The sequence below is a fragment of the Haliotis rufescens genome, unplaced genomic scaffold, assembly GCF_023055435.1.
Source record: "Haliotis rufescens isolate VD_foot unplaced genomic scaffold, xgHalRufe1.0.p SCAF_4, whole genome shotgun sequence".
NCBI lineage: Eukaryota > Metazoa > Mollusca > Gastropoda > Lepetellida > Haliotidae > Haliotis > Haliotis rufescens.
This window is the reverse complement of record NW_025964112.1, coordinates 64509447-64522671: the sequence shown is the minus strand read 5'-3', so window position 1 is coordinate 64522671 and position 13225 is coordinate 64509447. Positions and strand designations below refer to the sequence as shown.

At 40.8% G+C, this 13225-nt stretch overlaps 1 protein-coding gene across 1 annotated transcript in view; it reads right to left on the bottom strand.

Moving 5' to 3' along the window:
* Positions 1 to 12781, bottom strand: part of LOC124129714 — a 73562-nt gene extending 60781 nt beyond the window's left edge. Inside the window, exon 1 of the mRNA XM_048382380.1 lies at positions 12586 to 12781. Coding sequence (XP_048238337.1) covers positions 12586 to 12655 — 70 coding nt within the window. The 5' untranslated portion in view covers positions 12656 to 12781. The remainder of the gene's footprint in view (positions 1 to 12585) is intronic.
* Positions 12782 to 13225: the final 444 nt, after the last annotated feature.

The following is a 13225-nucleotide window of genomic DNA, read 5'->3' as shown; positions in this document are numbered from 1 at the left end:
CCAAGAGGGAATGAGTGAGTGAGTGTGGTCTTACGCCGCTTTTCCCAATATTCCAGCAATATCACGAAGGGGGACACCAGAAATGGCTTCGCACGTTGTACCCATGTAGGGATTCGAACCCGGGTCTTCGGCATTACGAGCAAACGATTTACCCACTAGGCTACCCGACCGCCCTACTCATCAAGATGTGAGGTGAGGTGAAACGACGCGTCAAAGATTATTGCACTTATATAGCGACGTGCATGTACGTGTGTGTGTTTGTTTGGCTGCTTGTACTAGTCCGGACTGATGCCGATTTATAGTGCTAGCTCACTGAGATACCATGCCGCAGTTTCACATGAATACACCACTCAGACACAGTATACTGACTCCGAGCCGACCAGTCCTTGTTTTAGCCCCTTAATGCCGAGCGCCAGACAGGGTAACAACAAGTACCATCTTTTAACGTCTTTTGGTATGACGCGGTCGGGGATCGAACCCCGGACCTTCCGCTTTCCGGGCGGACGCTCTACCACTAGACCAGGGAGGCGGTCTATTCATCAAGAAATACACTTTGTGTCTGTATGGATAAAAATAATAACCATACTGTTTCTTCGGTTCACAACCATCACCACTGCATTTTATGTTTAATTCTATAAATCACTTGAATAAATCGCCCGTTTTTCTCTCATTAATTGTAGAACTATCCTACGAGAGAAGGCCAAGTAAATATACCTAATCTTTTTGTTCATGGAGCAGGATAATATTTTCTTGATCACATTTCCTCTGGCACTGCATTGTTTGCATGCTTAAAAACATGGTGCAATTTACAGGATTTTATGCGTCGTTGGTTCAACACCGTGGTGGTACCTCCTATGCCGATCTTGATGGCGAAGCCTGGGTAGGATGTTATTCTAAATTCAAGAGAGCACGTGTCTCTTTCAAATTAAAACGACAACACGCTTTCCACATTCTTAAGAAATCTTTGCGAAAAGCAGAGTTCATTGTACGTTTACGACCACATCATGAGCATGTGTTAATGATTATCTGTCAAACTGTGACGAAACCAGGTGTTCGCGATAAGGTCAATCTCATTAAAATCAGATCTTAGTTTTCGCTACCGCTAAAAAAAAAGGTCGTTCTGACGTGACCCTCAATGGGATGTCCTCAGATCTTTGTTTAGCGATAGCGAGAACAAAGTTATGATTTTAATGAGATTGCGATAAGGTAAACACATCCAGCCCCACAAGTGGCACCCGTCACAAACACATGCAAAGGCAAGTCAATTTACTTGGAAAAAACGCAGGGGAAATTATGGTCAAAATAGGGAATTGCATCCGGCGTCGTCACTGATGCGCCACCTTTCCACCTTGATATGAATGTTTGAACGTTAATTTACATGCAAGGTGACGTCTTCAACTCAAACTATTTTTTATTTATCATTCAGGATCATATAAATAAATTGCAAGTGGTTCCATGTCATTTGAATGGCTATTTTATTATAAAAAAAAATTTGGGGAATGCCCACATACGGACTACCGTTTCCTGATTGGCTGACAATAGAATGGCGTGAGGAGGGGGTATGTTATTGCGTTGAACGATGACACTGATTTCATGTCTACAGTAATTAAAGAAGTCCTTTGAAGAAGTCATTGTCCTTGACGTATTTTTTATAAGAACTACGCGGCGTTTACAGTGTGCACACCGACTTGTACATTTATACTTTCATAAACGCTAAAAAATATTGAAGACAGTTTAATACTTATTATGAACGATACTATCAAGTGTAGTTGTCCGGTTTTCGATCACGAATGTTGATACCACTTAATTTTGTTTATCCGTATGCATCCAACCATGTCGGATTAACGGGACTTGACTGTATATCGTCACTCCGCTTGTCTCGAACCACGGATTACTCGGCAGTCCCAAGGATTTGTGAATGAGGCGTCACTGCATTCAACCCATTGACAGTTAACTCTTTTTGTACGTCAACTGTAAACAAGGGTGAAAAGATGGACTTTGCTCACAACCTAATATGCATAACAGCATACAAAAACGTCAAGGCCAGAGAATAACTAGTCTCGATAATCCGCCGAACAGATTTCATTTGGCGTATCAGGCAAAATAATCTTAAAATCACTTAAAAATCTGGGATCACACTAGGTGTTCGCGAAAAGGGTAAAGGGTAAAGGTTTGACTAAGTGAGACTTTTAATGAAGGGCGTTAAGTCCATAAAATATGTGTAAAAGCATAGGAAATCAGTGGACAGCAAGGATCATTGCACAAATGCGTTATCAATCGGCTTTCTCCATCAGCAAATACATTTATAGCTTGGTTGAATAGAGTAACAGTAGATGACTTCCCATTACTTAATTGGACCCGTCCAGCATGACAGAGCCGACACGTATTTACCGTTATTGCACGGAACGCCAAGGTGTCACTGTCATACTGCCTTCGTCGTAATCCATGCAATAGTGATATCCTCTTTTACTGTTTTATACTGTATTTACTGTTATCTCTTGTTATTTATCCGTTGACATGTTTTCAAGCACTTGTATATCATACCATAGGGATTTGGCCTGTGGTATTGTGTGACCAAGACTGTACCAAGATGGCAGCTGGGCAGCCGCTACATGTACTATCAAACAACCAAACAGTAGAGATGTTTGTAGTTCACCCGTCTTTGGCGTTGCATGGCTCATGGCTCATCGATCACTTGATTGTCTGGTTTGTTTACAGGTTCCGTCGCACGGCAGCAGTACTGCTGTGAGGCGTCAGACAACAAATAAATACATACTTTTTAAGTAAATTGTGTGAGCGGTGGGTGATACCGGTAGGGTAGGACATGATAACCCTTTTCCGGAACACCTGGTGTCTTCAATTATTTTCAGTGATCCCTTCACATAATGTTCAGAACAAGTTTGCCTTATACGACCTATATTGGCTTCTACCATGTGTTCCCGTGTTTTTTTCAGGTGACCAATTGACTTGCCTTTGCGTGTGTTTATGACGGGTACCACCGGTGGAGCAGGATACGCTCACCTTTTCGCGAACACTTGGTATCATTACTATTTGATAGTGATTCACAAACACATGCTCATGATGTAGTCGGAATCGTACAATCGACTCTGCTTTATGCAGAGATTTCTATTTGATATGGAAAGAGTTCTGTCGCTTTATCTATATCACATGAAGACACTGGATGTCTATTGCCTGCTCACTGATGTGGCTGACAAACATGATCTGTGTTGTGTGCTCGTCTTACGATTTTAGCATCGCATTTGATCATGGACTGAAACAGGACCGCCACTTTGAGTAGTGATGTAATCTTTCCAACAACAGCTGACACGCATGTAGAATGTTCACCAGATTAGTGGAGTCCTAAGAGTACGGAATAACGAAATAATTAAGTTTGTCGGTGCCATAAAAAAATTATATCTTAAGGGTTGTGCCCCTGTGTCGGCGGGGGAAGGTAGTCTGGTGGTTGAGGGCAATTGTTCCAGGAATAGCGTTCCTTTGCCCAATACACTCGTCATCTCTTCGTCTAATGATGGAACTTTGAAATTGAATCCATTTGCGCTTTCTAAAGCTATATATGGTATCGCTGGTGGTGTTGTGTCAATGAAAGGATACGTTCTGGCTGTATCTTGATTGAATGCAAATCTGCATCACAATCAGCTACGCTGTTGGCTGTCAAACATCTCATTTCTGTGCCAGTCATTGTCTCTGCGCACAAATCACTCAACAGTTCTAAAGGCATTGTCAGAGATCGTGAACGTTGTCTTTCAGACATGCCTGAAGATGACATTACTTCTAAACTGAAAGACCAGGGTGTTACAGGTGTAAAACGTTTTACAAAGCGGCAGAATGGTCAAATTGAAAAGTTAAACACACATCTGTTTACCTTTTCTTATCCTGTTCCACCACACTCTTTCAAAGCAGGTTACTGTAACATGGGTGTGGATAAGTACATACCGAATCCACTCCGGTGTTACTCATGTCAACAGTGTGGGCATGGTGCCCAATCGTGTAGAAGCAAAAAGAAATGTGTCGATGTGGAGAACCTGCTCATGACAATAGAATGCTCAAATGATCCAAAATGTGCAAACTGCTTTGGGAATCACGTTGCATCTTCCAAATCTTGTCCTGTCTGGCAACTTTAACACCAGATAATAAAAATGAAGTATGACAAGAACATATCTTTTTCGGATGCCAAACGTTTAGTAATGTCGTCTACTACCTCCACTGCAGCTGTGTCATATTCTGCAGTTGTCACCCGTACGCCTCCAAAAAGTTCTAAATCATTTACCTCTGTTGAATGCCAGACGGATATTACTTGGGTTAGCTCCGACAACTCTTTCTTTGGTTCAGTCAAGTTCTTCTTCTCAAACAGAAGACACATCAACAATTTTGTCACCACCCTTGGCAGCAGCGCCGGCACCATCACTGGCATCGGCACCAAATCCATCACCTAGTGTGACAAATGCCAGCAACAAAGTAGACTACACCAGAAATTCTGATCGTGTGTCGAAGGGTCACCGTGACCCTATTCAAATTTATAATAGGTTTCAAACCTTGGAGGACATGGATGTCTGTCCTCATCCAAATGGGTGCAACAGCAGTAAGTTACCTAGAAATGGGAGACGTAGATCTCCCGTTCATCCACCTGTCACTTGAACACCATGAATCCACTTATTCAGTGAATTTGCAGAGGTCTAAGGACCAATTGTAATGAATTACAATTATTAGTACAGGATTTTTAGCCATCAGCATTCTGTCTGCAAGAGACATATCTCAAACCAACTGATAAGTTTGACTTGCGTAAATACATTTCGCATCATTCATTTTCTCCTCCCGCTGTTAAAGCTTTTATTCTATTTTAGAGAGGCAAGATGTGATCCATAACCCTGTTCCTCTGAATGTCAATCTACAGGCTGTTGGGTGCAGTTCGACTCACATTGCACGTTGTTTTCACTTTGTTCTCATTTTATATTCCACCCTCTTCAGCTCTTAGGCGGTCTGAACTACAGTCATTATATGACCAACTCCCGAATTCCTGTATAATCATGGGCGACTTGAATGGCCATAATCCTTTATGGGGAAGTGCCAACACAAATTCAAAGGGGAAAATCATTGAAGATTTTATTACTGACAATAATCTATGTATTTTTAATGATGGCTCAAAAACATACTTACATGTTAGCGGGACTTATTCTGTTTTGGATCTTTAGATTTCAGATTCAAGTATGTTAAATGAATTTACATGGACAGTCCACGATGATCTTTGTGAAAGTGATCATTTCCCTTCTATTCTTACTGCCAACAACCCAGCTGATGAGCCGCGAGAACGAGATGGAAAGGCAAATTGGCGTTTTTTTAAATCATTATGTGAGGAAATACTGACACCTGATATTTTGATAAATGTCCCTGATCCGATTCAGGTGTTCTCGGACAAACTAAATGAAATTGCTGATGAAACTATTCCTAAGTCCTCTGCACTTCCACATATTCGTAAAACATGGTTTGATACAGATTGTAAAAAGGCTAGAAAGATTAGGAAGAAGGCAGAAAAATATTTCCGTCGACATCCAACAGTACATAATCTCAATAATGTGAAAATAACAAACGCCAAGGCACGACGTACAATTAAACAAACAAAATGCCAATCGTGGAGAAGGTATGTATCCAAAAATCAATTCCCGAACTCCGATTTCAAAGGTCTGGAACATAATACATTAAAATCAAAGGTAAAGGTGCAAAATCTGCTGTTCATCATCTTGAAGATGGTGGTAAATTGCTTACTGACAAAACTGACATTGCAAATAAACTGGGCGAAATTTTGGCCCAACACACTTCATCATTGCATTACGTACCTAAATTCCAAAAATACAAACAACAACAAGAGAAGAAAAGTATTAATTTTAGTTCCGACAATGGTCAAGATTATAACGAAATATTTTCAATTCATGAGCTAAATACTGCACATGGACAGGCCCATGATACTGCAACGGGTGCTGATAACATCCATTATCAACTTCTGAAACACTTGCCTGAATAATGTTTAGAAGTTCTGCTTTGTATCTCTAATGAAATATGGACTTCAGGGAATTTTCCATCTTCCTGGCATAATGCCATTGTCTTCCCTATACCAAAGCCTGGCCGGGATCATTCAGATCCTTCAAATTATCGACCTATATCATTAACTAGCTGTAGATTAGTTTGGTACTTTGAAACCAACAATTTAATCACTAACATTCAATGTGATTTCCGAAAAAACAGAAGTACCATCGACCATTTAGTACGTTTGGATTCGTTTATAAGAAATGCCATTGTAAATAAACAGCACGCGATAACAATCTTTTTTTACTTGGAGAAGGCATATGATACCACATGGAAACATTGCATTTTTAAAGATTTACATGATTTTGGTTTGAGAGGCCGTTTGCCTCAATTTGTATCTCGGTTTTTAACTGACAGGCAATTTCAAGTCCGCGTGGGCTCTACCCTGTCTGATCATTAAAATCAGGATCAGGGTGTCCCACAGGGCAGTATATTGTCTGTCACTTTGTTTAATATTAAGATTTACAGTTTAGCAACTGTATTAAATGACTCGATTGAAGGGCCATTATTTGTTGATGATTTTAATATTTCGTGTCGTGGCAAAAATATGCCCACTATTGAAAGACAATTGCAGCTTTGCTTAAATAAAATTCAGAATTGATGGGGAAAAAATGGTTTCAAATTTTAAATTCCAAGACAAATTGTATTCATTTTTGTCGGAGTTATAAACCCTATAAAGATCCTAAATTGTTTCTTGACGGTACTCCAATTAAGGTTGTTGAGGATTGAGGAGGCCAAATTTTTGGGACTTGATTTTGACCATCATTTGACCTATTTGCCGCATATTAAGTATCTGAAGAATAAATGCCTGAAGGCTTTAGATTTATTGAAAGTCGTATCAAATTCTAAGTGGTGAGGGGATCAGACAACCCTCCTCAACTTATACAGATCACTTAATCGCTCCAAATTAGATTATTGCTCGATTGTATATGGTGGAGCCTGTAAGAGTAATCTCGAAACATTAGATACAGTCCACCATCAAGGCCTGAGACTCTGTCTTGGCGCCTTTAGGACATCTCCTATTGATAGCCTTTATGTCGAAGCTGATGAGCCTTCTCTTCACCAACGACGTATGAAATTGTCTCTTCAGTATATTACAAAACAACGTTCAAATCTATCAAATCCTGCTTATGATACAGTTTTTCATCAACAATATGAAGAACTGTTTCAGAAGAAACCAAAACATAATCCACCTCTTGGGATTCGGATGAAATCCCATATTACCGATGCCAGTATAGAACTGGATACTGTATCTCCATACAGACTTTTATCAACTTCTCCATGACAATTGGTTCGACCGACGGTATACCTAACTCTTGCTAATAACAAAAAATCAGAAACTAATGACTAATATCAACAGGAGTATATACAGTTAAGGAGCAAATATGATTCTCACCGTTCTATTTTCATTGATGGGTCCAAGGATGAGGGCAATGTGTCTAGTGCCACTGTCATTGGATCTAAAACTATCTCTTCCCGATTACCAGACAACAGCTCCATATTCACAGCCGAGTCTAAGGCAATACTCACAGCCTTGGAATACATTCAAGAGCAGCCCATACACGAACAATTTATTATATTTTCTGATTCACTGTCCTGTCTTCGGGCGATTAAAAACATGTCTTCGGGTCATCAATTCATATTGGATACATTGGAACTGTATAATGTTCTTGCCACTGGCCAATACGACATTGTCTTCTGTTGGTTGCCCAGCCATGTCGGCATAGTGGGTAACACAACGGCTGATGCTGATGCAAAAGCAGTGCTCAACAAATCTGTGACACCCCTTATTATCCCATACGGTGATATTAAACCTGTGATTAGATGTTACATCCGAGGTCTGATGCAAAAGAAGTGGGACACCCAAGAAGGTGTAAATAAGCTACATGCAATAAAACAAACCATCGGTTACACTCACTTGGGTTGTCAGTCCAGATTTGAAGAGGTCATTATGCGACGATGTCGTATTGGCCATTCTCGTTATACACACGAATATTTTTTGAAAGGTGAAGATTCTCCATTCTTTATCCCTTGTGATGAGAGAATCACCGTCAAGCATGTTTTGTTTGATTGTGTCGATTTATCTCTCACAAGGGATAAATATTATCATTCATCTTCTTTAAAGGATCTTTTTAATAATGTCAGTACTCATTTAATTCTTGAATTTTTTAGAGAAATATAACTAATAGATACATTTTTAATAGATGATATGCATTTTAAATAAGTTAAATATTAACATCAACTGAGATTATTGATGGTGGTGCCACTTGTATTGTCTTTTTTAATATTGGCCAGCATGCGGTACAGCCACTGGTAGCCAAAGGGATGGCATAAATCCTGCTGGGGAGTCATGCAGGAAGCATAGGTACTGTTCCCATGATCTCCAGTAAGGTGGTAACTTTGGTTATCAGTGGTCTATAGCCTTGTTTTAATTGATAGGACTTAATCTATTATAGCTATATGTTTCTTAAAAGAAATTATGATCTAGTTTGTTTTATTAAAAACTGTGATATACCTTACTATTTTACTGTCCTTTGTCGACAGATATCTTAGATTAAATACCTAGTTCCCATCGCTATATGGCTGAAATATTGCCGATGCGATGTAAAATTTAACTCACTCACTCACTCATTCTGTTCTCTACAAAGTATAAAAAGATGACAAAGTATAAAAGATGACATTTTATAAAGATTTCAAGAGTATAGATCGAAATATTGGAATCTGATATGATATTTCTTAATCTTATAACTGAGAGGAATGTTAATTTATTTAAATACGATTATTATTTGGTCTGTTACGGTCAAAGGTGAACGAGGGGTGATGGGTGAGGGGTAGCTAATATTAGCAGATGTAGGTACTGCTGTGAATATACTGAAAGTAATTATCATATGAAATGGTGTCATGGCCACATTTGCACAGTGGTCAGCGGCAGCGAGTGGAACTGAATATTATCCACCCTGGTGTTCGCGAAACGATGAGCGTATCCTGTCGCACCGGTGGCACTCGCCACAAGTACATGCAGACATTCGACAGCGACAAAATGCTAGACATTCGTGTGTGCACTTACGTTATTCTAGGACATTCTATAGTATTGCTGCTGCCACTAAAGTTAGGCTATCTAGTGTGTCTGTTACAAACTTTAATCCGATCTTACAGATTAACATTAATACTAGTGTGAGTCACAAGGCCATAGTGATAAGGTGCGGCGTTAGCACTTCAAGAACACGTGTCATATGCAATATAGGCCCAAGTGTTTTGCTAGTTACTGCCTAAAAGGTGACTAAAAACCCGAGGGAATTAAACTTTTAAGGTACATAACCAAAGCAATGAAAATACAGGGTGGGGGGCTTCAATCTGGACCAGGTCACACAAACCCACCGCCGCTGATGTTTGACCGCTGATTGATTGATTTAAAGGTCATCTTTAAATGTAAACTGATTTAAAGGTCGTACGAGGCTTTTTAAATCTTCGCACAAACTCACAAAGAGGTTTGGTAAAATGGGGTTTAACGTCGCGTCCAAGATTATCGCACTTTTATAGCGTCGTGCATGCACTAGACTGGACTGATACTGATTCATAGTGCTAGCCCACTGAGAAACCATGTCGCAGTTTAACAAGAATACCCCATTAAGACACAGTATTCGGACTCCAAACTGACTAGTCCTTGTTTTAGCCCCTTAATTAACAACAATTACAGTAAACCACGGTTATAACGAACTCAAAGGGACTACTGCTTTTAGTTCGTTATAACCGTAGTTCGTTATAAGCATATATACAGCATAACTACAGCAAATAGTCGGGACCAAAAAGTAAGTTCGTTATATCCGTCAGTTCGTTATAAGCGTGTTCGTTTTAACCGTAGTCTACTGTACTATCTTTTAACGTCTTTTGGTCCACAAACAAAGACGCATTCGGAGCAGCATATCTGATTTTTGCTTCTCAAACACGAACGAGCAGTTCCGAGTGGACATCTGATTACCTCAAAAATTCGCTCAGGCTTCAACTGACTAAAATGCTTATTGACATAGGTATTATCTCGTCTGAGTAAAACTTTTGATTTTAATGAGATTGCCTGCAGCGTAAACGCCATTGTGTGTAAGACACGGTTAACTCTGGTACGTCGTCAAAGCAGATCATTACTTAGATACACACAATCACAGCAATATTATGCAACCAAACATGGCTTATTGTACTGCTGTTGGTTGCATCCTGTGGCCAAACCTACGCATCTATTAGTCTCATGCTGGTTGTCTGTGTTTATGCAACGGACATATCTGGTACAGGGAGGGGGAGCTGGGGGAGCTGGGGGATCACACCAAAGAACAGTTAGAGACAAGAAAGTGTCATGCCATGCCGCATATGCACTCTTTCCTATTCTGTTTAAAACGTTCTATTTTCAATGCCCATTAGGAAGATGATTATGTTAATAGGCGACACTACACTTTAGGTTCAGAGAAATCCCCATCGGGACCCGGGTTTAAATAGCTCCCTCTGTTGCTGATCGAACCCGCTTTCGATGTGTAGTAAATAGAGCGTTCCCCGGAAAACGGCTGATCGGTGGTTCGAACCCCTGACCGGGTCATACCAAAAGACGTTAAAAGATGGTATTTGTTGTTACCCTGTCTGGCGCTCGGCATAAGGGGCTAAAAGAAGGACAGGCTGGCTCGGAGTCAGTATACTCTGTCTGATGGTACCCTGACTGGCGCTCGGCATAAAGGGTCTAAAAGAAGGACAGGCTGGCTCGGAGTCAGTATACTCTGTCTGATGGTACCCTGTCTGGCGCTCGGCATAAAGGGTCTAAAAGAAGGACAGGCTGGCTCGGAGTCAGTATAATCTGTCTGATGGTACCCTTTCTGGCGCTCGGCATAAAGGGTCTAAAGGAAGGACAGGCTGGCTCGGAGTCAGTATACTGTGTCTGATGGTACCGTCTGGCGCTCGGCATAAAGGGTCTAAAGGAAGGACAGGCTGGCTCGGAGTCAGCATATTCTGTCTGATGGTACCCTGTCTGGCGCTCGACATAAAGGGTCTAAAAGAAGGACAGGCTGGCTCGGAGTCAGCATACTCTGTCTGATGGTACCCTTTCTGGCGCTCGGCATAAAGGGTCTAAAAGAAGGAGAGGCTGGCTCGGAGTCAGTATACTCGGTCTGATGGTACCCTGTCTGGCGCTCGGCATAAAGGTTCTAAAGGAAGGACAGGCTGGCTCGGAGTCAGTATACTGTGCCTGATGGTACCCTGTCTTGTGCTCAGCATTAAAGAGAGAGTTTTAAACGGTGTCTGAATCGTGTATCCAGGTTGCAAGGGTGTGGCACGATATCTCAGTGGGCTAGCACTATATATCCGGTATAAGTCTGGACTTCCACAAGCAGCCACACACGTACATGAGCGTTGTATTGTAGGTGAAATAATTTTGAAAGCGAAGTTAAACCTCTTCACCTCACATATTGCTGATCGTATTATTCGGCTGAGATGGTCGGGTTGTCAGATACGGGACTTGGTCTATTGTATGTCAGGATTGTGCTCATGATGCCAGTCACTGGTTTGACTGGTCGACTGTTTTCACGCCGCCGTGCTATGACTGGAACCGTATTGTCGACTCTGTTTTGGGCAGAGATTTCTTATGAGTATGGAAATGGTTCTGTCGCTTTTATTTACTGCCGCGTTACACATTGACTCACTCACTCTTAAGAGAAATGTTTGTTTGCTCTGCTTGGGTAATAATTCATACGATATTTAGTTTTCATTCACAAAGAAATGATGATTATTTCAGAACATGAAGGTCTGGGTGATCCCAAGACACCAATAACAAAAGCGTCACGAGGCGATTGTCCCTGATTGTGCAACAATCGGTTGTAACAATCGGATATAAAATATTTCTTCCGCAGTCTCAGATTTTTCTCACACGAGTCTTAATTACTTTAAACAAGGAAATGTGCCATGGTTACAGCTGGACAACATGAATACATTAATACCGTAGTGTATTGAGGATACCCTGACTTCATGCTGGTCATAGAAGCTTGCAGAATATTGATGTAATCAGTGTTTAAGAAACTACTTCTTTTCTCCACTAAAAAACTAGATCTGCTCGATGTGAATGCCGACTCCATTCTTTACACAAGGACGCCGTTATCGCCGCCATCAACAATGGCATTTACTTAACGGGAGTTTCCGCCATATCGCGTTGCTATCACATTGTGCTAATCCAGATTATGACATTAATTCTCTGTGGTAATGCGATAAAATAATTGACTCGTTTCATTGATTATTCTGTCAAACACTGCATAACTTTATAGCTTTTTGAGACCAAGTTTTATTTGACAGCATGTTTAGATTTGCTGTTGAAGGCTGCTTCAGATAGATATGTATAGCGTCTATATCAAACCATGTGTATCTTGTATATGCTCTTACATATTTGTGATAAATAAGCTAAAGACAATTAATAATCATGAAATAATGTCGAGAGACATTGCTGTAAGCGTGTTTACTTACTGTCATTCTGTGAAAGTCCCCCTTGACAGAAGAGTGAGAGATAAACACATATACAAACGATGTTACTCATGTTGGGTGGATGCAGTGAGAGACTTATGACATCCTCTACAGAGTCCGCGAAGTCCGCTTATGAAGCAGTTGTAAGGAAATGAGTACCTCGCCTGACTTCACGCGAGATCCGACATCGACCACACGAGAGGTAGCATCTACACCACTTAACTTGATCACCTCGCTTCCGCTTCCCAATGATTGTTTTACGTAAAGAACCCCCAGCCAATCAGATCGCGCCGTGAACACAATGCGAGCAGCCAAGTGTGTGTTAGGCACAGTCGAGGGGATGGATTATGAAGTCGGCACTAAATGGTTCGTTCAACAGTGAATATTAATGATTTATCACAAATTGTGGTAGAAAAATGTAGTAACAATTTACTTTTTCCCTGCACTTTACCGTAATTCAAAGAGGAGTCGGCGGAAAATGCTCCAACAATTCCGAGTGTTGTAACGCATGTGAGTGTGTGAGTGAGTATTGTTTTACTTTTATCGTATTCCAGCAATGTGAGTTTTCATTTAACGCCGCTTTTAGCAATATTCCAGCAATATTATGGCGGGGGACACCGGAAATGGGCTTCACACATTGTTG